This window comes from Melanotaenia boesemani, chromosome 12, assembly GCF_017639745.1.
Source record: "Melanotaenia boesemani isolate fMelBoe1 chromosome 12, fMelBoe1.pri, whole genome shotgun sequence".
In the NCBI taxonomy this organism is placed as follows: Eukaryota; Metazoa; Chordata; class Actinopteri; order Atheriniformes; family Melanotaeniidae; genus Melanotaenia; species Melanotaenia boesemani.
This window is the reverse complement of record NC_055693.1, coordinates 37224549-37251726: the sequence shown is the minus strand read 5'-3', so window position 1 is coordinate 37251726 and position 27178 is coordinate 37224549. Positions and strand designations below refer to the sequence as shown.

The 27178-nt window shown below is 44.9% G+C and overlaps 1 protein-coding gene across 4 annotated transcripts in view; it reads right to left on the bottom strand.

The window, feature by feature from the left end:
• LOC121650620 (glycerol kinase-like) overlaps positions 1–15217 on the bottom strand; it is a 28772-nt gene extending 13555 nt beyond the window's left edge. For 2 of the 4 annotated variants that reach the window (XM_042002189.1, XM_042002190.1), the window contains exons 1-4: positions 15023–15214; positions 9450–9523; positions 2420–2526; positions 2219–2296 (exon numbers count right to left, since the gene is read on the bottom strand). In XM_042002189.1, coding sequence (XP_041858123.1) covers positions 2219–2296; positions 2420–2526; positions 9450–9523; positions 15023–15076 — 313 coding nt within the window. In that variant the 5' untranslated portion in view covers positions 15077–15214. Of the gene's footprint in view, positions 1–2218; positions 2297–2419; positions 2527–9449; positions 9524–15022 lie in introns of all 4 variants that reach the window. The other 2 variants (XM_042002191.1, XM_042002188.1) reach the window with 2 other exon arrangements.
• Between the last annotated feature and the right edge of the window lie 11961 nt (positions 15218–27178).

The window sequence follows — 27178 nt, the reverse complement described above, 5'->3', positions numbered from 1 at the left end:
AGAACAGTGTAATGTGAAGTGTGAAGAACAGTGTGAAGGTGTACAACTCTACCTTTAAGACTGAAGCACATCACATCCTTTATATTTGTAAATTTAATACAGTTTTTATAGTACTGGCTGATAAACTAGGTGCATGTCTGAAAGAATTCAGCATTTCTGATTTATGAAGCATTAAACATGGCAAAAATCATTTCATACCCAAGATTCAAGTGCATATTTGCATACATAAAAACAATAAAATCAGAACATTGGAAAGAGCATGTGTTGATTAGTAAACGCACCAAACATAAAGTTGGTACCTTGAACCAAAACTGAACAAATTTAGAGAAAGTTTGGAGCAAATCCAAGATGGTCAGGAGAGAGGCCTGTCACGGTTCTGCTGCCTGTCCTTCCCTTTCCTGAGCTTTAGGTGGGGCTGTGCTGGCTTCAGTAAGCCTTGGGCGGAGTCCGGTCTGCTCCTGCCTCTGCAGCTGTGTTCCATCAACCCTCATTAAGCCTCCCTTTATGAGGACTGCAGGAGCAACCAGACCTGGCCAGATTATCTCACTGTTCCCGTGGTAAATCAGGCCGGCACCAGTATTACCTTGCTTCCAGTCAAGTGCTCTGACCTTGCCTTGCCTTCTTTCCATCCTCTAGCATTGCCCTGCTGCTCCAGGTTTCCAGTACGCCTCCATCTCCAGTCTTCCTCCTCCGATCACCATCAATTACCTCACCTACCTGCCTGCTCGCCCTACTCTCCTCCAGCTCATGTTCAGCAGCAGCAACCTCTCCCTCCATTCTGGATTTCCACTTGGATACAGTAAGCCACCCACTAAGCTTGGATCACTGGATATTGTTTGATCAGGACTGCCACTTACCATTCTCCTCTCCTCCCAGAGATCCAGAAACCCCGGACCCTCCCCAGTTTGGACCGCTCAGATCCCCGTATATAATAAAATCGTTCTGTTTTCAACAGTGTTCACGTCTGCTGTTTGGGTCCTGTTTCACCTCACTCAGACGGCTGGACTCAGCCGTGACAAGGCCTCCGTGGATTTGATATTGAATCACCCAATTATGTTCTTTTTCCAAGTCCAACAGTGATTACCATACTGAAATTACAGTTCAAATGATGAAAATCTGCAGATATTTCTAATAAACTTACCTCTGAAACACAATGGATTTTTTAGGATCATTGAGATGCCTCTCTAGTGTTTGGTTCTTATGAGTCCTAAATTTGGGTCACAGAGGGCACCCCAACTGAAAAACCCATAGCGTATGGTCCCTTTCAGAACTAATAATAGACGGATGCATCTGGAAGACCGTTTAGATTTTTCATTATTTGGGGTCATTCTAGCATATTGTTTTAAATGACTGGTACAGCTGCTGGAGATCTGCTCGTGCAGGAGCAGTGTTCATGAGCACTGCTTAAAAGTGTATTTTCAATTGTATTTTCTGATATGGATACACTCGTTTCAGTCTTTGATATAGTAAACAGCATTCAATAAAACCTCAGAAAAAAAATAAACACTTAAAATATGTTTAAAAACACGATCTAATGATCTTATAAAAACAATAAGTTACTTACTGTTGTAAAGATATCCGCTGCATGGCCATGCGCAGCACAACACAAAGAAGACTACTTCTGACATTAGGAAACGTATTTCCTGTCCAATGCGCATGCTCTTGCAGATCTGATGCAGCCAGGTGCTTCTCAGCTTTTGTGTGTATGCTATGGTCTGCATTTGCGTGAAAGTAGAAACATTCTCCCGCCAAGTTTGGTTTTTATAAATCCCAAAAGATGACTATATTTGGTGTACGCAAGTGTTGGTACCTACGCCAGCATCAGAAATGAGGCCCCAGGTCTTTTGATTCCACTATCAAGGATAAATCCAGCAGGAACAGTTGCCTGGATGAAGCAGCAGCTAGCAGCAGCTAGCTTCCGGGTTAGCTCCCTTTAATTTAGGACTTCCTCTTCTCCAAACTGGACTGAATGATGATAATATTGTTATCATAAATGCTTTGAATGGTACATTATGAATTTTTTTTAAAAAGTATATATATATATATATATATATATATATATATATATGTTTTTCTTTGTATTGCACTTTGTGCTCTACGCTTGATGCTCCGACAGAATTTCGTTGTAACAATGTCAAATCTTGAAATCTGATCACCAGACAGTGAAAATGAGAGTTCCTGAGCAGAAGGGGATTTATTTAAATCTTGCTGCACTCACCAACTGCATTGTAGAGGGGTTCTCCCGTCTCTCTATCCCAAACTAGGGTTGTCTCTCTCTGATTGGTCACTCCTACCGCTGGATATCAACCACAAAATGAATGTAAATTAAACTTGTCAGTTATTCCCACTATTTGCCCTGAAGTAAATGCATATATTTATTTCTCCAGTTTAACCAGCATGCAGACTGTTGGTGACCCACCTTTAATGTTGGAGACGTCGATGCTGAGCTGGCACAGTTTCTGGCAGGTCCTCTCTATGCACTCATAGACGGACTGCATGATCTCCCTGGGGTCCTCCTCCACCCACCTGACACATACAAGCACGCTAACATGTCAAGATGTGTGCACAAAACTGTGTAGTATCACAAGGCAAACAGGTGGAAGGAGCATGTCTAGTCTTCACCACAGTTCAGTGTGCTGCCTCTCCAACAGTCAAAGCCAAGGCTGCTCTAATTAATGTCTCTTACTGGTGAAAAGGGACTAAACTGAATGGACTGAATTATGTATATATATATATATATATATATATATATATATATATATATATATATATAGAGAGAGAGAGAGAGAGAGAGAGAGAGAGAGAGAGAGAGACTAAAACTCAGGGACATTAAGCTGAGGATTAAGGGGTGAAAAGGCTTTCAGTTGCTATGGGCACAGAACTACTTTTGTGTTTCTGCAAGCATTATATTTTCAGGTTTAAGAGGGGAAACAGTGCTTGTTTCAGTGTGGGTCAATTATCTCCAACTCTGTTAGAAATTACCACTGTCCTTGAGAGGGGCTGGACCCTCTTCCATTCTGGAGTTGCCAGAGGTGAGAGGTACCAAGCAGGTGTGGGCATGCTCATTGCCCCCTGACCTGCGCCTGTACATTGGGGTTTACCCCAGTGGATGAAAGGGTAGCCTCTCTCCGCCTTCGGGCAGGGGGACGGGTCCTGACTTTTGTTTGTGCTTATGCACCAAATAGAGTACCCACCCTTTTTGGAGTCCTTGGAGGTGGTGCTGAAGAGCACTCCTTCCGGGGACTCTCTCGTTCTGCTGGGGGACTTCAATACTCACGTGGGCAATGACAGCGAGATCTGGAGGGCGTGATTGGGAGGAACGGCCCCCCTAATCTGAATCCAAGTGGTGTTTTGTTATTGGACTTCTGTGCTCGTCATGGACTGTCCATAACGAACACCTTGTTCAGACATAAGAGTGCCCACATGTGCACTTGGCAGGCCTGGCAGACCCAAGCGTGTTGTGAGGGTCTGCTGGGAACGTCTGGCAGAGTCCCCTGTCAGAAAGAGTTTCAACTCCCATCTCCGGCAGAGCTTCGGTCATGTCCTGGGCGAGGCAGGGGACATTGAGTCCGACTGGGCTGTGTTCCATGCCTCTATTGTCGAGGCGGCCAGCCGCAGCTGTGGCCGTAAGGTCGTCGGTGCCTGTCGAGGCGGTAACCCCCAAACTCGGTGGACACCGACAGTAAGGGATGTCGTCAAGCTAAATGGGGAGTCCTATTGGGCCAATTTGGCCTGTGGGACTCCAGAGGCAGCTGATGGGTATCGACGGGCTAAGTGGAGCGCAGCTTCTGCAGTTGCTAAGGCAAAAACTCGGGCATGGGAGGAGTTTGAAGAGGCCATGGAGAATGACTTCCAGACGGCTTTGAGGAGATTCTGGTCCACCATCCGGCGGCTCAGGAGGGGAAAGCGGTGCTCCGTCAACACTGTGTACAGATGGGGGGCTGCTGACCTCGACTCGGGACATTGTGAGGCGGTGGAAGGAATACTTCGAAGACCTTCTCAATCCCACCAACACGTCTTCCGATGAGGAAGCAGAGTCTGGGGTAGCTGTTGCTGGCTCTCCTATCTCTGGGCTGAGGTCGCTGAGGTGGTTAAAAAGCTCCTCGGTGGCAAGGCCCCGGGGGTGGATGAGGTCCACCTAGAGTTTCTAAGGCTCTGGATGCTATAGGGCTGTCTTGGCTGACACGCCTCTGCAGCATCGCATGGACATTGGGGACAGTTCCCCTGGACTGGCAGACTGGGGTGGTGGCCACCCTTTTCAAAAAGGGGGACCGGAGGGTGTGCTCCAACTACAGGGGGACCACACTCCTCCGCCTCCCCGGTAAGGTCTATTCAGGGGTGCTGGAGAGGAGGGTCCGTCAGATTGTCAAACCTCGGATTGAGGAGGAGCAGTATGGTTTTTGTGCCGGTCGTGGAACAGTGGACCAGCTCTACACCATCTTCAGGGTCTTTGAGGGGGAATGGGAGTTTGCCCAACCAGTCTACATGTGCTTTGTGGACTTGGACAAGTCATTCGACCGTGTCCCCCAGGGACTCTTGTGGGGGGTACTCCGGGAGTATGGAGTGCTGGACCCGCTTGTACGAGCTGTTCCGTCCCTGTACGACTGGTATCAGAGCTTGGTCCACATTGCCGGCAGTAAATCAGAATCGTTTCCAGTACGGGTTGGACTCCGCCAAGTCTGCCCTTTATCACCGATTCTGTTCATAACTTTTATGGACAGAATTTCTAGGCACAGCCAAGGTGTCGAGGGGATCCGGTTCGGTGGCCTCAGGATTGGGTCTCTGCTCTTTGCAGATGATGTGGTTCTGTTGGCTTCATCGGGCCGTGATCTACAGCTCTCACTGGAGTGATTCGCAGCCGAGTGTGAAGCGGCTGGGATGAAAATCAGCACCTCTAAGTTCAAGACTATGGTCCTCAGCCGGAAAAGGGTGGAGTGCTCTCTCCAGGTCTGCAATAGGGTCCTGCCCCAAGTGGAAGAGTTCACGTGTCTCGGAGTCTTGTTCACAGTGAGGGAAGGATGGAGCGGGAGATCGACAGGCAGATCGGTGCTGCGTCTGCAGTGATGCGGACTCTGCATCGGTCTGTCGCGGTGAAGAAGGAGCTGAGACAAAAGGCAAAGCTCTCAATTTATGGGTCGATCTACGTTCCTACTCTCACCTATGGTCACGAGCTGTGGGTAGTGACCGAAAGAACAAGATCGCGAATACAAGCGGCCGAAATGAGTTTTCTCTGCAGGGTGGCCGGGCTCTCCCTTCGAGATATGGTGAGAATCTCGGTGATCAGGGAGGGGCTCATAGTAGAGTCGCTGCTCCTCCACATCGAGAGGAGCCAGATGAGGTGGCTCAGGCATCTGGTTAGGATGCCTCCTAGACGCCTCCCTGGTGAGGTGTTCTGGGCACATCCCACCGGAAAGAGGCCCTGGGGAAGTCCCAGGATACACTGGACAGACTACATCTCTCGGCTGGTCTGGGAACGCCTCGGGATCCCTCCGGATGAGCTGGCGAATGTGGCCAGGGAGAGGGAAATCTGGGTTTCCCTGCTTAGGCAGCTGCCCCCATGACCCGACTCCGGATAAACGGAAGAAAATGGATGGATGGATAGATCAGCATCATCTCAGAGGATGAAATTGAGACACCATGTGATGGCAAATATGACCTGATAGTGAATCTGATGCAGCAACACATCTGGAAAAAGTCATTCCAGGGTGATGTTTGTCACGATGTAAAAAGTAGTTCCAGAGTGATGTTCAACATGATGTGAAAAGTAGTTCCAGGGTGATGTTCGGCACGGTGTAAAAAGTAGTTCCAGGGTGATGTTCGGCACGGTGTAAAAAGTAGTTCCAGGGTGATGTTCGGCACGGTGTAAAAAGTAGTTCCAGGGTGATGTTCAACATGGTGTGAAAAGTAGTTCCAGGGTGACGTTCAACATGGTGTAAAAAGTAGTTCCAGGGTGGTGTTCAGCATGGTGAAACATCTCTTCTTCTAACATGTCTGGAAACGTCTGGGAAGTGAGGAGACCAGTTGCTGGAGTTTTAGGAGAGGAATGTTGTCCCATTCTGGTCTGATGCAGGATTCTAGCTGCTCTACAGTCCTGGACCTTGGTTGCTGGATTTCTGCGTCCATGATGCTCCAGATGTTGTGTACTGGTGAAAGGTCTGGACAGCAGGCAGGCCAGTTCAGCAGCCGGACTCTTCTCCTGTGAAGCTGCTGTGATGGATGCAGGATGTGGTTCAGCATCGTCTTGCTGAAATCTGCAAGGCCTTCCCTGAAAGAGACGTTGTCTGGATGGGAGCAGATGTTGCTCTAAAACCTCCATGTACTTTTCAGCATTGATGGAGCTTCACAGATGTGGAAGCTGCCCACGCCATAGGCACTAATGCATCCCCATCCCATCAGAGATGCAGCTTTTCACCTGTCCACTGATAACAAGCTGGATGCTCCCTCTCCTCTTTAGTCTGCAGGACACGCCGTCCATGCTTTCCACAAACTAGTTCACATCTTCATCCAGGTTTCCACTTTGCCTCAGGCCATTTTAAATGAGCTTTGGTCCAGAAAAGCTGGTTCTGGATCCTGTTCACATCTGGCTTCTTCTCTGCATGATGGAGCTTTAACCTGCATTTGTGGGTTTCAGGGTGAACTGTGTTCACAGACAGTGGTTTCTGGAAGTCTTCCTAAGTCCATGCAGTGGTTTCCAGTTGAGAATCATGTCTGCTTTTAATGCAGAAGATCACCAGCATCCAGCCTTGTCCCATGCACACAGAGATTCCTCCTGATTCTCTGAATCTTATGATGATATTCTACATTGTAGATGGTGGATCTTTCGTCTGAGGAACATTTTTCTGAAATTGTTCCAGTTTTAGATCCAGTTTGTCTCAGATTGGTGAAGCTTTGTCCATCTTTCCATCTGAGAGACTCTGCCTCTCTGAAATGCTCCTTTTATATCCAGTCATGTTACTGACCTGTTGCCAGGTAACCTGGTTAGTTGTCCAATGCTCCTCCAGGTGTTTCTGGTTTGTACCAGGTACTTTCCAGCCTTTTGTTGCTCCTGTTCCAAATTTTTCCATCAGATTCACTATCAGCTCATATTGTCATCACACGGTGAAACGACTCGGTTTCATCCTCTGATATGTTGGTGATCTGCTACTGGGAATAACACGTGACCTGATGGGCTGTGGAAATAGGTGAATCATTACATTTTTCACAACATGTCAACTTGTTTAAAACTGGCATTGAATGACATTTAATAATAAGAAGAATAATGAAATATGTAACAGAACGGTCTGCATAGTCTTTGCTTAATTCGCCATTAATAAACTCTATAAATATCCATAAATAAAATCAATTTGTCAACAACGTTAAACTGCTAAATAATCGGCCATCCTACTATTTGGTCCGTCACTAGCATTGAAGCTAAATTATCAAGCAAATTAACATCACATTGGTTTGTTAACACACGTGTAGAATCATATATACTGGCCTCTGGTGAAAGTTCATCAACCACATCGTAAACGGACTCCACCTTCACATCTTTTTATGCATAAGGTTGTTGTTGATGAGCCAACCACAGAATAAAAAGCAGGACCTTTGACACCATAAAATAAAGTTAAGAGGTAAGTCTAAAATGGAGTTAAAGTGTAACTTCAGCCACCTTGTAACCTTGAGAAGGAAACTAGTGTTTGTTGTCCCTGTGAGTATTGAGATTTTAAAAGAAAAGGAATATTCAGTTAAAAGTTTCATATTAAGTTTTAACAGTAAAAAAATAAAAAATAAATTCACTGCTGAGAAGCAAAAGAAAGCTGTAAGATGATGCTAAAACACCTGTAGCTTCCCGTGCTTTCTGTCCAACATGTCAATAATAAATGAGCGTTCAGCAACATGGTGGAAGGCCATGTGTTAAAGAAAAAGGTTTTAGAGTGACTCTTCTAACACCCCGACTGTATAGAGCAAAGAGAAACGTTTTATAACTTAAATCTCCAATTTTACAACTGGAGTAACCAGTATTAGTAAAAACCAGACCTGCAAGTAGGGGTCAGTTCTGCAAGTCTAAAAAAACAAGTAACTTTTACAAGCACCTTTCATTCCTAACCAATTACAAAGAGAGGAGGGCTAACCAAACCAACACCCTCACTAAGTCCCACTACAACTGTCTGAGTGGGTTTATGGATACTCTAAAAGGTTTCTTCCTGAAGATGGAAAACTCGTCTCTTCCAGCTAATTCCACTAAACTTATCTTTAGAGAACCATGTGCTGGCATTGATCAGAGGGTCATAGAGAGACTTTTCTACTCGACTCTACTCAAGAGAAAACTGATTGGTTCTTGACTTGGCGTGTAAAATCTGGGCCAAATGTTTGTACGTGTAAAGGTAACTAGTAGTTTCTGGCCTGAAGAAATAACGTGCCTGTAGATCTGATTTGTACCTGTGTTTCTTAAACATGTGGACATACAAATCCCAAAACTTTCTCCCTAACTAGCTCCATAAAAATGTACACTAATTTACCTGATTTTAAGTTTTGTACAAGGAAACGTCACTTAAATTACCTAAACCAGGAATGCAGTGTTGCACTTTAAACTTTAAAAATAATACTTTCATTTAAAAATGAGCACATTTCTGAAGCAGTTCCTTTTGTAAGAGGTTGCAAACGTCTTCTCTCTTCAGGAATTAACAAAGTGTAAAAGTTTCATATACCTCAGTAAACATGAGCAGAACCCAGAAGATGTGTTTCAATGCATGTGAAGGGAATCAGTACATGTGAAAAGAATAAGTAGATAAGTGAAGGGATTCACACCATGTCAAGGGAATCAGCACGTCAAGGGAAGCCATCCATATGATAGGATTCAGTACGCAAAAGGAATCAGTATGTAAATGGGATCAGTACATGTTAAGGGAATCAATATATGTTAGGAAATCAGTACATCAGAAGGAATTTAGTACATGTGAAGAGAATTGGACCATGTAAAAGAAATTGTTCCATGTGAAGAAAATTGGTACATGTTAAAAAATTGGTCCATGTAAAGGGATTTAGTACATGTGAAGGGAATCAGTACATTTGAAGGGCATCAGTCCATGTGACGGAAATTGGCACATGTAAAGGGATTTAGTACATGTGAAAGGAATCTGTCCATGTGAATGAAATCAGACCATGTGAATGGAATCAGTAAATGTAAAGGGAATCAGTACATGTTAGGAAGCAGTACATGTCAAGGGAATCCGTCCATTTAAAGGGATTCAGTACGGAAACCGAATCAGCACATGTGAATGAAATTAGTACATGTTATGGGAATCAATAAATGTTAGGGAATCAGTATAGGTGAAGGGAATCGGTCCATGTGAAGGAATTCAGTACATGTCAAGGGAATCAGTACGTGAAGGAAATCAGTACATGAAGAGAAGAAGTACATGTGAAGGAAATCAGTATTTGTGAAGATGATCAGTACATGAGTCACTCACCCTTCCTTAGGGAAGCTCTGACTGATCTCTACCTGATGGTGACTCATCAATTCAGCTGTTTTTGCATTGAACACCTACAGAGAACACAAGAGACCAAAAGAGACATAAGAAGCAATGCTGATAGATGGAGGAGACATAAAGACCTTGGCTTCGGGATCAACAGATAGTAATGACTTGCAATCAACCTAAGATCCACCTTGCGGCTAAGGTCAAGGTCTGCACTGGAAGGAGCAGACAGAAAGTGCTCCAGGCCAAATATCGAAGCCATCCTGATTTCTGTTCAACACAACAACCCCAATTTACTTCCACACGAGTTGTAACACGCGAGAAAAAAATAAAGCTTTTGTGTCGGATTTGCAGGCATGTCCTCACCCCAAGGGTGTGTCCTCACATTGTTGCGATGCTTTCGTGTTGGATGAACGCCCCCACATTTTTGTATCGAATTTGCAGGCGTGTCCTCACCCCCCACGGACGTCATGCTTTCGTGTTGGACTTGCAGGCATATCCTCACCCCACATTGATATAGTGCTTTCATGAAGGATTCTCGGGTGTGTCCTCACACTCACATCAATGTGATGCTTTTGTGTTGAATTTGCAGGTGTGTCCTCATCCTACATATTTGGGACAATTTTCATTAAGCTACATTGTTCCAGTTAAATAAACAATCCATCTGGTTGTAAAATGGCTGGAGAGGAAAAGAGAGAAAGAGACGGATCAAGAGAAAAGACAAAAGTCAACATCAGGTGACTTTACTGTCTGGATTTCAGAGTACAGTTAGGATGAAGATCATGCTGGATTAGCCATCAATAGGGGGCACATCACTGGGAAGATCTGCTGAAGTTCTGTGGTGTGTCTTTAAATTTCATGACAGGTGTAGGAACTTCCACCAAACACCAGGTAAACACTGCCGTTTGAGACTGAAACAGGTGGAAACATCTAAACCTCAACTCTATTCATTTTTTAGCAAATTTTTGTATCTAACTTATTAATAATTCATGTTTCCATAACCACTACTCACTTCGTGGTAGGGACGTTTCTTTCTAGCATGTTTTACTCGTGTTTGAACAAAGTTTGCATGTGATAAACCTTTCTACTTTTGTTCTCTATAGCAAATATGGTGATGGTGGAGCAGATCATGGTGGTAAAGAGACATAAAAACGGCCATGATGGTAGTGGTGTTTGTGCTGCTATTACATACACCGCAGCATCTTCTCATTCTTTGTTCCTTGTACAGGTCACATGTGAGCTATGCTGTCCAACACTGCCCTTACAATTTCCTGGTGATATAACTCTGCTCTGTTGCAATATGCATCCACAAGTGCTCTTAAAACAGACTCAGAGATGCAGGAAATGATGCGGAGGACAGGCAGAAAGCTCTGCATGCGTGTTTAATGTTGAGACCTGAGACTGACATCTGAACTCTGCACTGCCCTCTAGTGGATGTTAAGGACAACAACGCCACCATAAAGCCCACATACAGAGTACATGGGCTGTGACCTTTGACATTTCAGATGGACATGCCCATCTATGTACATACAGGGAGCATGAATCAGCCCTAACTAATTATTGATCATTGAATTGATGCAGATTGATGTATTGTCACAAACTTATTGTAGATGTCCAAAATGACTGATACCATAACTATAAGCTCTGTTCCAAGGCATTGCCAGACAGACAAACTGCATTTTTCAGCTGATCGTGGTGAAAAACAGTTCACTGTGCTCTGTGCCAGTAATGAATCTTCCAGCTGACCTGACCATGCTTTCAGCCTGTGGTGATGCTGGCTAAATCAACACTGTGTCCATGGGGATGGGGGGCTGCTGACCTTGACTCGGGACGTTGTGAGGCGATGGAAGGAATACTTCGAAGACCTTTTCAATCCCACAAACACATCTTCTGATGAGGAAGCAAAGTCTGGGGTAGCTGGTGTTGTCTCTCCTATCTCTGGGCTGAGGTCGCTGAGGTGGTTAAAAAGCTCCTCGGTGGCAAGGCCCCGGGGGTGGATGAGGTCCGCCCAGAGTTCCTTAAGGCTCTGGATGCTGTAGGGCTGTCTTGGTTAACACGCCTCTGCAGTATCGCGTGGACATCAGGGACGGTTCCCTGGACTGGCAGACTGGGGTGGTGGTCCCCCTCTTCAAAAAGGGGGACCGGAGGGTGTGCTCCAACTACAGGGGGATCACACTCCTCAGCCTCCCCGGTAAGGTCTATTCAGGGGTGCTGGAGAGGAGGGTCCGTCGGATACTTGAACCTCGGATTGAGGAGGAGCAGCGTGGTTTTTGTCCCAGTCGTGGAACAGTGGGCCAGCTCTACACCCTCTTCAGGGTCTTTGAGGGGACATGGGAGTTTGCCCAACCAATCTACATGTGTTTTGTGGACTTGGAAAAGGCATTCGACTGTGTTCCCCGAGGACTCCTCTGGGGGGTACTCCGTACAAGCTGTCTGGTCCCTGTACGACCGGTGTCAGAGCTTGGTCCGCATTGCCGGCAGTAAATCAGAATTGTTTCCAGTGTGGGTTGGACTCCGCCAAGGCTGCCCCTTGTCACCGATTCTGTTCATAACCTTTATGGACAGAATTTCTAGGCGAGGCCGAGGTGCTGAGGGGATCCGGTTCGGTGGCCTCAAGATTAGGTCTCTGCTCTTTGCGGATGACGTGGTTTTGTTGGCTTCATCGGGCCGTGATCTTCAGGTCTCACTGGAGTGATTCGCAGCCGAGTGTGAAGCGGCGGGGATGAGAATCAGCACCTCCAAGTCCGAGACCATGGTCCTCAGCTGGAAAAGGGTGGACGGGTCGGCAAGGAGGTCCTGTCCCGAAGTGGAGAAGTTTTCATATCTCAGGGTCTTGTTCACGAGTGAGGGAAGGATGGAGCGGGAGATCGACAGGCGGATCGGTGCGGCGTCTGCAGTGATGCGGACTCTGCATCGGTCTGTCGTGGTTAAGAAGGAGCTGAGACAAAAGGCAAAGCTCTCGGTTTACCGGTCAATCTACATTCCTACCCTCACCTATGGTCACGAGCTGTGGGTAGTGACGGAAAGAACAAGATCGTGAATACAAGCAGCCAAAATGAGTTTTCTCCGCAGGGTGGCCGGGCTCTCCCTTAGAGATAGGGTGAGAAGCTCGGTGATCCGGGCGGGCTCAGAGTAGAGCCGCTGCTCCTCCACATCGAGAGGAGCCAGATGAGGTGGCTCAGGCATCTGGTTAGGATGCCTCCTGGACGCCTCCCTGGTGAGGTGTTCAGGGCATGTCCCACCGGAAAGAGGCCCCGGGGAAGACCTACTACACGCTGTACGGACTACATCTCTCAGCTGGCCTAGGAACGCCTGGGGATCCCTCTGGATGAGCAGGTGAATTTGGCCGGGGAGAGGGAAGTCTGGGTTTCCCTGCTTAGGCAGCTGCCCCCGCGACCCGATAAGCGGAAGAAAATGGATGGATGGATGGATGGATGGATGGAGGTGCACAAAGCCTTTTGCCGTCCAGAAACGGTTGTGCACAGGTGTGCATGATGTACACATAACTCACAAAATTATCCTATTTTAACTGGGGAGACACATTCTTAAAAGAAGGGAGAAGACTTTAGTTTGATTGGCACATTATGCAGCCAATCACATCTGAGGATAGAGTTGGAACACACCATCATATAAAAGAAGAAAGGGGAGAGGGCAGAATCTCAGTATGTAGCTTAGTGGTAGACCTGAGGAGCCAGATTTATATTACAGATGAGTCAGGAAAACATGACAAAATTAATGAATCTAAAATGTCATAAAGTTTAGACTTTGGCCTTTTTTATCTGACTTGTTTGTGGCGGTTCTGTGTTCAGTTGTTCCTTTAAAAGTTTGATGGAAATGTTAATGTCTTCATCATGAGAGCAGTCCAGAAGATGTTGGCAGACAGCAAGAAGCACCACTGTTAACATGTAGCATAGCAACATAACAGGAGAAACTCAGCTAAAAGACTCCACCAAGCATCGGCATCCAAACCAAACACAGTTCAAACCCCAGCAGTTACATGCGAATGTAGAAACCATGAGAGCAGCTCTGTCCACTTCAGAGCTTCTGGTCATTTCGCCACACAAACCAGGAGTCACATGACAGCAGAGACTCTGCTGGTTCCAGAGACGTCTGTCTCATCACGATGGGACAGAAACTCTGGAGCTACGATTACTTTACTCATTCCTAGGATTACTTTACTCATTCCTAGATTACTTTACTCATTCCTAGGATTACTTTACTCATTGCTAGGATTACTTTACTCATTCCTAGATTACTTTACTCATTCCTAGGATTACTTTACTCATTGCTAGGATTACTTTACTCATTCCTAGGATTACTTTACTCATTGCTAGGATTACTTTACTCATTCCTAGATTACTTTACTCATTCCTAGGATTACTTTACTCATTGCTAGGATTACTTTACTCATTCCTAGGTTTACTTTACTCATTCCTAGGATTACTTTACTTATTCCTAGGATTACTTTACTCATACCTAGGATTACTTTACTTATTCCTAGGATTACTTTACTCATTCCTAGGATTACTTTACTTATTCCTAGGATTACTTTACTCATTCCTAGGATTACTTTACTTATTCCTAGGATTACTTTACTCATTCCTAGGATTAATTTACTCATTCCTAGATTACTTTACTCATTCCTAGGATTACTTTACTCAGTCCTAGATTACTTTACTCATTCCTAGGATTACTTTACTCATTCCTAGGATTACTTTACTCATTCCTAGATTACTTTACTCATTCCTAGATTACTTTACTCATTCCTTGGATTACTTTACTTATTCCTAGATTACTTTACTCATTCCTAGGATTACGTTATTTATTCCTAGGATTACTGTACTCATTCATAGGATTACTTTACTCATTCCTAGGATTACTTTACTTATTCCTAGATTACTTTACTCATTCCTTGGATTACTTTACTCATTCCTAGATTACTTTACTCATTCCTAGGATTACGTTATTTATTCCTAGGATTACTGTACTCATTCATAGGATTACTTTACTCATTCCTAGATTACTTTACTCTTTCCTAGATTACTTTACTCATTCCTAGATTACTTTACTCATTCCTAGGCTTCTATCTTCTTGTTTCCAGTTACAGTGATGTGGTTTCCTTTTAAGAGGAGGTAACTGTTTATATTTTCTACTGTGGTCCAGGTGAATTTACTCTGATTCTTCTGTAGTAACCTGTCATGTCTCAGCTTCCTGTAGAGTCCAGGATTCTACATACAGTCCTGGTAGTTGTCACAATTCTCTTTATTTTTTGTTGTAATGCCATTTCAGACAGGAGGCAGAAAAATAGAGCTGGTGATGAAGATTTTAGACAGTAACAGAATTTTTAAATTATAAATTGTATCAAATGAAGGATTTTATGGATAAACTAAATAATAAATTGTTTACAACACACAAAGCCATCATGATTGCTTCTTTAGGCTAAAAGAAAAGTTCAGAGTGATGATAAATGAAGATTCATTAGTGAGCTGAAAAAGTTGGTTCTTCTGAGGGAGTCTATCCCTGGTGCGGAAATGTATCTACAGTCGGATCTGGCCCACGTCACTTACCAGAAACCTCGTAGAGCTCGTGCCCTGGTCAATGGCAGCAACCAGTGGTTCCATCTTGGTCCTCTCTTCTGACGTCTGCTGGCTGCAGACCTGAAGGCTGGTGAGGCGCCCAAATAGACCCGAGGGGGAACAAAAACCGGTCCGTGGTTGCTGATCAGGACAGGACTGGCGTCTGGTCAGTAGGCGTCGTTCGCGCCGTCCAATCAGGCTCGGAGCATGAGAAACGATCCCCGCGGTTACAATGACACGCTCCCTCCCCCCTCCTTCCTCACGCGTACACACCCCCTTCCCAGCTCATACCAGTGCTGCTCCAATTGTTTGCAGGAAGAGGTCGATGCTCCTCCCAGTTCCAGTTCGGGATTTTGAAGCGCCATCGATCAGCTGGTTTACTGACAAACAGGCTGCAGTCTGATAATCCAACAGCAGAAATACCGAAATGTAAAGTTTAGAGACATTTCATTCAGATGGACCGTTCAGATTATGTTCATTTAAACTTATCTTTCAACCCTGATCACGTTTCATCCAGGTGATAGCTGAGGCATTCTTGTCTGGGAAGGTGATAAGATAAACCTAAGCTGCTGGAAGAGGACAGACAGAAAATACCCCAACCATGCATCATTATGAAATAATGTCAATGAATCAGTACTTAGATTTAGGTTTATGCAGACAATGCTGCCTTCAAGACCCCAAGGTCTAACCAGACTGGCTTCTTAATGCAAAACTGGAAAAAAAAAAAAAAAAAAAAAAAAAAAAAAAAAATGAAATAAAAATAAAAGAAAAAGTGTCAACAAGTGGTTGACACTAAAATGTGTCCTTCAAGGCTTTAGTCAAAATTCCTCTCATCAAGGCCGGTTTCTCCCACTTTCATGCATATTTTGAAGTGTTATGAAAAGAAATGTTTCATTTGTGCAAACAGCAAAAGCAAGTTTTATTTCATTTGGGTGAAATCTTTAATATTTGTGTTGTTTGTCTATATATAAATGCTAATTATCAGTTAGGTTGTTTTAGTATATATAATAGCTTCAGTTTATATATATATATACATATATATATATATATATATATATATATAGAGAGAGAGAGAGAGAGAGAGAGAGAGAGATAGATAGATAGATAGATAGATAGATAGATAGATAGATAGATAGATAGATAGATAGACAGATATATAATACAAAACATAAGAAGTAAAGAAGAAATTGTGCTGTGAAAAACTAGTCATTGTCCAAGAAATCAACAAATATTCTAAAGTTCCTAAAAGCAAAAAGAAGAAAAAAAAGGGAAGCACATCTCCACATCCGAATTAAATCTTAAAGACTTCTTTTGATTATTAAAATTATTATAAAGACATGTACCAACAGAGCCCCAAAGTCAGTATATCAGTGTTTGGGGATTATTTTATGCTTATAGTAAATCTTCCACTGTGGGATGAGAGCAGAGGTGATTTTATGTGATGTTCACATCTTCATAGAAAAACAGCTGGTTCTGCTGGTGACTGTATTGGTGTTGTTTGTTAGATGATGGAAGCCTGAAAACAAGTTTCCAGTCTGGTTCCTCCTCTTCACGCTGGTCTCCAGTCTGGTTCCTCCTCTTCACGCTGGTCTCCAGTCTGGTTCCTCCTCTTCACGCTGGTCTCCAGTCTGGTTCCTCCTCCTCACGATGGTCTCCAGTCTGGTTCCTCATCCTCACGCTGGTCTCCAGCCTGGTTCCTCATCCTCACGCTGGTATCCAGTCTGGTTCCTCATCCTCACGATGGTCTCCAGCCTGGTTCCTCATCCTCAAGCTGGTCTCCAGTCTGGTTCCTCATCCTCACGATGGTCTCCAGTCTGGTTTCTCATCCTCACGATGGTCTCGAGCCTGGTTCCTCATCCTCACGATGGTCTCCAGCCTGGTTCCTCATCCTCAAGCTGGTCTCCAGTCTGGTTCCTCATCCTCACGATGGTCTCCAGTCTGGTTCCTCATCCTCACGCTGGTCTCCAGTCTGGTTCCTCCTCTTCACGCTGTCTCCAGTCTGGTTCCTCCTCTTTACGCTGGTCTCCAGCCTGGTTCCTCATCCTCACGCTGGTATCCAGTCTGGTTCCTCATCCTCACGCTGGTATCCAGCCTGGTTCCTCATCCTCACGCTGGTCTCGAGCCTGGTTCCTAATCCTCACGCTGGTATCCAGTCTGGTTCCTCATCCTCACGCTGGTATCCAGCCTGGTTCCTCATCCTCACGCTGGTCTCCAGCCTGGTTCCTCATCCTCACGCTGGTCTCCAGCCTGGTTCCTCATCCTCACGCTGGTCTCCAGCCTGGTTCCTCCTCCTCACGCTTGTCTCCAGTCTGGTTTCTCATCCTCACGATGGTCTCGAGCCTGGTTCCTCATCCTCACGCTGGTATCCAGTCTGGTTCCTCATCCTCACGCTGGTATCCAGCCTGGTTCCTCATCCTCACGCTGGTCTCCAGCCTGGTTCCTCATCCTCACGCTGGTATCCAGCCTGGTTCCTCATCCTCACGCTGGTCTCGAGCCTGGTTCCTCATCCTCACGCTGGTATCCAGTCTGGTTCCTCATCCTCACGCTGGTATCCAGTCTGGTTCCTCATCCTCACGATGGTCTCCAGTCTGGTTCCTCCTCTTCACGCTGGTCTCCAGCCTGGTTCCTCATCCTCACGCTGGTCTCGAGCCTGGTTCCTCATCCTCATGCTGGTATCCAGTCTGGTTTCTCATCCTCATGCTGGTATCCAGCCTGGTTCCTCATCCTCACGCTGGTCTCCAGCCTGGTTCCTCATCCTCACGCTGGTCTCCAGGCTGGTTCCTCATCCTCACGATGGTCTCCAGTCTGGTTCCTCATCCTCACGATGGTCTCCAGTCTGGTTCCTCATCCTCACACTGGTATCCAGTCTGGTTCCTCATCCTCGCGCTGGTATCCAGCCTGGTTCCTCATTCTCACGCTGGTCTCCAGCCTGGTTTCTCCTTTTAACACTGTCTCCAGCCTGGTTCCTCATCCTCACGATGGTCTCCAGTCTGGTTCCTCCTCTTCACGCTGGTCTCCAGTCCGGTTCCTCCTCTTCACACTGGCCTCCAGCCTGGTTCCTCATCCTCATGCTGGTCTCGAGCCTGGTTCCTCATCCTCTCAATGGTATCCAGTCTGGTTCCTCATCCTCACGCTGGTATCCAGCCTGGTTTCTCGTCCTCACGCTGGTCTCCAGCCTGGTTCCTCATCCTCACACTGGTTTCCAGTCTGGTTCCTCATCCTCACGCTGGTCTCCAGTCTGGTTCCTCATCTTCATGCTGGTCTCCAGTCTGGTTCCTCGTCCTCACGGCGGTCTCCAGCCTGGTTCCTCATCCTCACGCTGGTCTCCAGTCTGGTTCCTCGTCCTCACGGCGGTCTCCAGTCTGGTTCCTCATCCTAACGCTGGTCTCCAGTCTGGTTCCTCATGCTGGTCTCCAGTCTGGTTTCTCCTCCTCACGCTGTTCTCCAGTCTGTTTCCTCATCGTCACACTGGTCTCCAGTCTGATTCCTCCTCCTCACGCTGGTCTCCAGTCTGGTTCCTCATACTCACGCTGGTATCCAGTCTGGTTCCTCATCCTCACGATGGTCTCCAGTCTGGTTCCTCCTCTTCACGCTGGTCTCCAGCCTGGTTCCTCATCCTCACGCTGGTCTCGAGCCTGGTTCCTCATCCTCATGCTGGTATCCAGTCTGGTTTGTCATCCTCATGCTGGTGTCCAGCCTGGTTCCTCATCCTCACGCTGGTCTCCAGCCTGGTTCCTCATCCTCACGCTGGTCTCCAGGCTGGTTCCTCATCCTCACGATGGTCTCCAGTCTGGTTCCTCATCCTCACGATGGTCTCCAGTCTGGTTCCTCATCCTCGCGCTGGTATCCAGCCTGGTTCCTCATTCTCACGCTGGTCTCCAGCCTGGTTTCTCCTTTTAACACTGTCTCCAGCCTGGTTCCTCATCCTCACGATGGTCTCCAGTCTGGTTCCTCCTCTTCACGCTGGTCTCCAGTCCGGTTCCTCCTCTTCACACTGGCCTCCAGCCTGGTTCCTCATCCTCATGCTGGTCTCGAGCCTGGTTCCTCATCCTCTCAATGGTATCCAGTCTGGTTCCTCATCCTCACGCTGGTATCCAGCCTGGTTTCTCGTCCTCACGCTGGTCTCCAGCCTGGTTCCTCATCCTCACACTGGTTTCCAGTCTGGTTCCTCATCCTCACGCTGGTCTCCAGTCTGGTTCCTCATCTTCATGCTGGTCTCCAGTCTGGTTCCTCGTCCTCACGGCGGTCTCCAGCCTGGTTCCTCATCCTCACGCTGGTCTCCAGTCTGGTTCCTCATCTTCATGCTGGTCTCCAGTCTGGTTCCTCGTCCTCACGGCGGTCTCCAGTCTGGTTCCTCATCCTAACGCTGGTCTCCAGTCTGGTTCCTCATGCTGGTCTCCAGTCTGGTTTCTCCTCCTCACGCTGTTCTCCAGTCTGTTTCCTCATCGTCACACTGGTCTCCAGTCTGATTCCTCCTCCTCACGCTGGTCTCCAGTCTGGTTCCTCATCCTCACGCTGGTCTCTAGTCTGGTTCCTCATCCTCATGCTGGTCTCCAGTCTGATTCCTCATCCTTACGCTGGTCTCCAGTCTGATTCCTCATCCTCACGCTGGTCTCCAGTCTGGTTCCTCATGCTGGTCTCCAATCTGTTTCCTCATCCTCACACTGGTCTCCAGTCTGGTTCCTCATGGTGATCTCCAGTCTGGTTCTTCATCCTCATGCTCATGTTTCGAACGTCAGGGGCAGCAGTGCTCAGTGGGTAGAGCGGTTGTCCTTCAGACCAAGGGTTGCCGGTTCAACTCCGGCCCAGACGACTTCATGCTGAGGTGTCCTTGAGCACAACACTATATAGAGACGTGGACAAAATTGTTGGTACCCTTGAAGAAAGAAAATCTTTCATTAACCGAAGGCTACGTAGAATTTTGTACAGACCATTTACGTCATCACCAACAGCGATCTTGCCACATACAAGCTCTCTTGATGCAGCGAGGACGAACCTGGACATATGCAGTCAGGACGAAGCTGGACAGATGGAGCGAGGACGAACCTGGACAGATGCGGCGAGGACAAATCTGGACATATGTTGCGAGGACGAACCTGGACAGATGCGGAGAGGACGAACCTGGACAGATGCGGAGAGGACGAACCTGGACATATGCAGTCAGGACGAACCTGGACAGATGGAGCGAGGACGAACCTGGACAGATGCAGAGAAGACAAACCTGGACAGATGCGGAGAGGATGAACCTGGACAGATGCGGAGAGGACGAACCTGGACATATGCGGCGAGGACGAACCTGGACAGATGTGGAGAAGACGAACCTGGACAGATGCGGAGAGGATGAACCTGGACATATGCGGCGAGGACGAACCTGGACATATGCGGCGAGGACGAACCTGGACAGATGCGGAGAGGACGAACCTGGACAGATGCGGAGAGGACGAACCTGGACAGATGCGGAGAAGATGAAAATGGACAGATACGGTGAGGACGAACCTGGACATATGCGGCGAGGACGAACCTGGACATATGCGGCGAGGACGAACCTGGACAGATGCGGCGAGGACGAACCTGGACAGATGGGGAGAAGACGACCCTGGACAGATGCGGCGAGGACGAACCTGGACAGATGCGGAGAAGATGAAAATGGACAGATACGGTGAGGACGAACCTGGACATATGCGGCGAGGACGAACCTGGACATATGCGGCGAGGACGAACCTGGACAGATGCGGAGAGGACGAACCTGGACAGATGCGGAGAGGACGAACCTGGACATAAACTGTCAGTGACTGTGAAATAAACTTATTAATTGTTTTTGTTGTTTTTTTTTACCTTTGTGTTGTGTTTCATTTCTGTCTTTCCTTGGCAAATTTCTTTGATTTTTGACCAGTTAATAAAACATTTCAAACCTTTTTAGTGTTTCAGTCTTTGTGTCAAATTTCACAACAAAATGAGGAGTGGACACCAATGACCAGATTCTTTCTGTTTAACAGCTATATATAAATATATACAATTATACATCTGTCTGGGAAACAGAGTTTAAGGAAAACATATTCAGGTTAAACAAACTTTCAATCAGTTGTTAATTATTAATAGTGTGGTGTACTAAGCCAAACCTGATCCGAAGACCTGCAGATTCAAACCCGCACCCTCTCTGGCCCCACCCTTCTAATAAGTAACTAATTTATAAAATAACAATATTTGATTTATTTCTTATCTATTTAATTCAAATGTTTTGCTCAGTTTAGCATCTGTTATTTAGATTCCAGTGTTTTATGTTTCCCAATGAGATTGGTGAGGTTTAGGACAGCACTGCTCAAGGACATTACTTTATGTATCTGTATCTGTGTGTGGTTTTATGTATACGTGGTTGTATGTATGGGTGTGTGGGCGTGACTTAATTATTTTGTATTTTTTGTGGTCTGGGGTACTTTTAGGATAAGATTTTGTTGTTGCTTTTAATGTAAAGCATTTTGTAAGGCAATTTCTTTGTACAAAAGGGTTTTTACAAATAAAGTTTGATTGGCTGATTAATACTTCTTTGTAATAAAGTTTAAAGTAAAACATATTCAAATTAAACAAACTTTAATCAGTTGTTAGTGTTTAATAGTTTGGTTTAATAAGCCAGACTGTTTGGTATTGGGGTGAGCTAAACCTTTAAACTATTAGCATTTAGACTGTAATAAACCTACAAAGTACTGATTTCCAGAGGGGAACTCTTTAATTTGAAGCTTCATGAATTAGTGAATTAGTATTTTTAATTGGGAGGAACGTTTACTTTAAGATCTTCACTTCTTATTAAGCTTTTAAAGTGTAACTTTTGAGAAAAATAGGTATTTGAGTTGAATGCTGATTTAGCTGTGGCAGATTTCATACAGTTTCGTCTGGAAACTGCTGCTTCGTCTGGGGTCTGGAGGACCTGCTGTAGCATCCCCGACTCTCGAAGAGGGTCTCGCAAACTGATGGTTCACAATTTTATTGAACAGCCGTATATGTGAACATACCGTAAGAGCTACAAGATAAACAAAATACAATTAGTAACTCTTAAAAATATGTTTTCTACCTTATCATTAATTCCTCTTAACAATCTCTATTCTGAGTGCTATTGCGATTTATATCTGTTCTGTGTACTTATTAAACATTTTAATATAGTCTTTTACCCTTTTACGTTTTATACAAATGAAATACAGCCAACATGTTGCAACTATATTTATCATTATGTTACATTAACATTGAAACTGGTGAAACTACATTGCTGACTAAGCATAACCTTTATCAAGAGCATGAGCACCCTCTACTGGGTAAAAACGTAACTTCACACTTAGCAGTGAGTTTTTAAACTTCCTTTTTTATTGTCCGTGTAACACTCCTTACCTTGCACATGGGCTTCGCACCGTTGCTGCATATGTTTTTCAGCAATTGCGATCGGTTTCCAACACCTCACTGTTCTGAACCCTTTCAACATAAAAGCTTTAGCTGTATTAAAGCTCTAAAAGTACATAAACACTTCATGAACCAATTTCACAATAAAGTAAATGTTAGCAAGGTCATTTACACTTGCTGCTCCAGAAATGCAGTTGTGGTTTTACAATCATCCAGTAGATGGCATTATCACACAAACATCAGGAATCTAGAAGTGCAGGTCCAGGTCTGCGGGTCTCAATCTGCAGGTCTCCAGGTCTGCAGACACATGCCCCCCACAAAAGTACAGAAGCCCCCTTTATTTCTGTACCGTGTAGTCCTGTGGTCAAACAAGGCAAAATGAATGGTAATGTCGTTGCTCTGACCATCTTATATTTAGTCTGTGCATCCAGTTTTCTGCCATTTTGTAATAAAAACACTAAAAAAATCTCATTATTAGTAAAGGGCCTTTAAGGTTCTGCAACACACAGTTTAATCACTGACCAATCAGAATCCTCCTCTTTCATTTACATACAGGCTCAGTTTTATTTTACTAGTTAACTAGTAGGACATAAAGATTTACTAGTTAGCTAGCGAGGCACAAATTGTTCACTAGTTCCACTTTCGTTATTTCACTAGTTAACAAGTAACATTAATATAATTTTGCTAGTGAACTAGTAAGTTACAAAAATAGTGACTAGTAAACTAGTGACACCTATTTGTAAACAAGTGGGGGGTGTGGTCTCCTACCAGCCAGACTGTTTGTCAAACATGTAAAGCCTTTGGCATGACATGTTGGACATTTTTTACATGTCCTTTAACTAGTAAGCTACTAGTAAAGCTTTTGTTTCACACGTTAGCATTTCATAGCATTTGTTAACATTTCCATTGCACTAGTTTATATTCAAATCTTTTCAGTCAATGAAAAGTGCACACTAGTCAACATGTGCTGCACCTAGTTAACTAGTTTAGGTAACAGCATTTTACATGTTAACATGCAGCCTCATCCTCATGCTGGTCCTCATGCTGGCCTTGCTAATCAGCCACATGCTGAGTAGTAAGCAGTTTTATTGAAGTAGTAAGGTACGCATGTTAACTAGTTCACCTATAATATCAAGTAGTATGACACAAAGCACCCATGTTGGAAACAAAATCTCACTAGTTAGTATAATTGTGTGCTTGTACTTAAGAGGGGCAACAACTTAAAGTAAAAGTTGAACATGTCAGAAAAATGTGCTACATGTTCAGCCCAAGGCCCTACATATTTTTAACTAGTCTGACTAGTCAAAGAAAATGTCCTGTAATAGTTAACAAGATACACAGTAGTTTTGCTGGTGAAGTAGATACTTTTTCCACTGAACTAGTTCACGAGTAAGACAGTATCTGTGACAAGTAATATCAAACAAGATACCAACTTGTGTAACTAGAAACCATGTAGATCTTCACTTCTTAATTAGTCCATGTTTTTAGTCTCACTAGTGAAGGTGTGGCATCAAAGTATACTTCAGCTAGTTGGCACTTTGTCTTTACAAGTTTACATGTAAGCTGCAACTTGCAGCCACTAGTTGACTGTTTGCAACTCCATTGGACCACATGCTAGCTGGTGTCTCGCCGTTAATGAACTGGGTGGACTATTATGAAATCCGGGAGATCAGGACTGGGGAGCCAATAGGATACCTCAATGAGCCTTTCCCCCACCTATTTATTTGCATGTCATCAACTAGTTGAACTAGGGAGTGCTACGTTTTGGTTTTTTTTGTTGTTGTTTTTTCCCCCAATATGTTTACTGATTTTTTGTTTTCCAAAACAAAACAACACAGAAATGCTCAGCAACACAGTGAAAAAAAAAAAAAAAAAAAAAAAAAAACTACAATCAGGCATCACAATAACCATTCAGCATTTCCCACACAATAGATTCCATATTCGAAGCCACTTTTCATGAGCAAATGAAAGCTCGAGTCAAAATAGAGGACACATTTCCTTCGGCATAGTCAAGAAAGGGTCTCCACATGCTATTAAACATATCAGTCTTAGAGTGTACTAAACATATCAGAAAGTCAAGTGGAATGTGTTCCAATGTCAAATTTCTCCACCCAGAGATCGTAGGGGTCTTGTGAGAAATCCAGGGCAGCAGAATATTCTTACGAGCACAAAAGGTTAGAACATTGTACAGTTTCTTATTGTGCTTATTTGTAATACACTTATTTGGTCGACCAAGGAGGAGAGACACCGGGTCGAGATCAAGGTTAATTTTAAGGATGTTTTTGATTTCAAAAAGTATAGACTCCCATTAGCCCTGAATCTTTGGGCATGACCAGAGACAATGTGTGAGGCTGCCCTCATGCATCCTACATTTAGGACACATAGATGAAGAGCCTGGTTTAAATTTCAACACCCGATTTGGAGCTAAATGGGCTCTATGAAGTATTTTAAGTTGTAAAGCCCAAGTACGGTTACAAACAGTTATTTTTTTGGCAGCGTTCCAAATTATATCCCATGTATGTTTAATAAAATCTTGTATCTGAAAAAAGCGAAAAAGATTATTTCTGTCTATTGTAAAGTCCTGTACCACTTGATTGAAAGACATTAGGATCCCTTCCTTAAAAAGACAACCAGGAGTAGAGACACCCCTAGCTACCCAGTCCTTGAAACCTGAATCCAGTACACCTGGAAGAAGTCTGGGTTGTTAAAAATTGGGGTAATAGTGGATGTTTTCCCAGCTCTCCCTTCAATCTGCCGTGCAGCCCTCCAAGCACTAAACCGTATTAACTGTTATGGGGTTGTACGAGCATTTCTTTACTGTTTTCATGTCTTTAAGAAAGAGCAGACTTTTCAGGGGGCATTTACATTGTGATGCTTCTAAATCCACCCACACTTTGGAAGAATTTGTACAAACCCAATCTCGCACATAAAATAAAGGTCTGGAAGATCCAAGCCTCCCATATGACTGGGAAGCTATAATGTTGACATTTTGATGAGTGCCGTTTTTTTTTTTGCACCATATAAAGGAGCCGAAACAGCCCTTTATTTTTTGGATAAGCCTATGAGAGAACAGGACTGGAATCATTCTCATTGGATAAAGTAGACGAGGTATAACATTTATTTTAAGAAGCGAGATCCTGCCTAGCCATGATAAAGGAAGGCAGTTCCAGCGATCAAGGTCCTGCTTTATTTTGTCAAGTAATGGAGCAAAGTTAGCCTTAAACATTTGGTCAAAACAAAGTGTAATAAATATACCAAGATATACAATGTCTGCCGGGGACCACTTAAGGGGCGAACTGGGAGTCTGATGTTGTTTTCCCAGGGACATAGCCTCAGACTTGGAGAAGCTGATTTTATATCCAGAGAATAAACTAAACTGGTTAATAATTGTAATAACATGGTGCACTGAGACTGTTGGGTTGGATAAAAACAACAAAACATCATCTGCGTAGAGTGAAAATTTATGGGACTTCTGCTTGGTATCGATCTCACTTACAGTAGGATCACTTCCAAATGTCTCAGCCAGTGGTTCAAAAGCAAGAGTGAATAAAAGGGGCGAGAGAGGGCAGCCCTGTCTGTTCCCTCTCCCAACCTTAAAGTTTTTAGATCTGAGTCCAATAGTAATGACTGCTGCCTGAGGACAGTTATAGAAGACTTTAACCCATTTGATAAAAACTGAGCCTAACCCGAACTGTTGAAGAGCATAAAGCAAAGAAGACCACTCAACACAGTCAAATGCCTTTTCCATGTCCAAAGACACTACAAGGCCAACCACCGCATGTTGTTGACATAGCTGAATCACATTTAAAAGACGTCTGACAAGAGGAGGTGCTGCAGGTAGGTGACGCTGGTGGCAGGTAAGTGACGCTAATGCTGTAGGTGACATAGTTCCGGGGAGACGGCAGATTCAAGCTAGGCGCGCCGAAAAATTTAAACTTTAATTCAACTGTATTTTGTGCCAGCCTAATCAAAATATTCTTTAAAGTAGGAAAATAGTGTCTTTAAAAGGTACACTCTGGAGCACAGCGGGGAGGATTTGGTCAGCCTTACAGATTTTATAGATCGTTGTTACGACAGAATCGTCATGGGGAAACCAAACAACACGTCCACCCCCTCCACCTCATCCAAGTCCAAGAGACAGCGAAATGAGGATTCACCTGGAGCTATTTCACCACCGAGGAACGACTCAACGGATGTTCTGATCTCTGTAGATAAGAAACTCAGAAGTTTTGATGCGCGTTTGAGCCTGGTAGAAATTCTCCACAAGGAGTTCCAGGCGCTACGTGAATCACTAGAATTCAGCCAGAAGCAGGTGGAAACTCTGGCTGTAGAAAATGCTGGTCTCAGAGAGTCGGTAAAATCCCTCACGGAGGGCTTGACCCGTCTCTCGGAGGAAAATAAGAAGATGAAGGAAACGGTGATCGATCTGCAGGCGCGGAGCATGAGAGAGAACCTGGTATTTGCAGGGATTCCTGAGCAGACGGAGGAGGACCCCGAGACCACGGTGAAAAACTTCATCAAAACCCACCTGAAGCTCCTGGAGGAAACGATGAAAAACATCTCCTTTTCACAGAGGCCATCGGCTCGGCGGGAGGAAACCCGGGTCCAGCAGACCAAGACCTATTGTAGCGAAGTTCGTCAGCTTCAAACAGAAGGAGCAGGTGAAGAACCAGGGCCGCGAACTGAAGGGAACCAACTTTGGAGTAAACGACCAATATCCCAGAGAGATTCTGGACTGACGGAGAGTCCTGTTTCCCATCA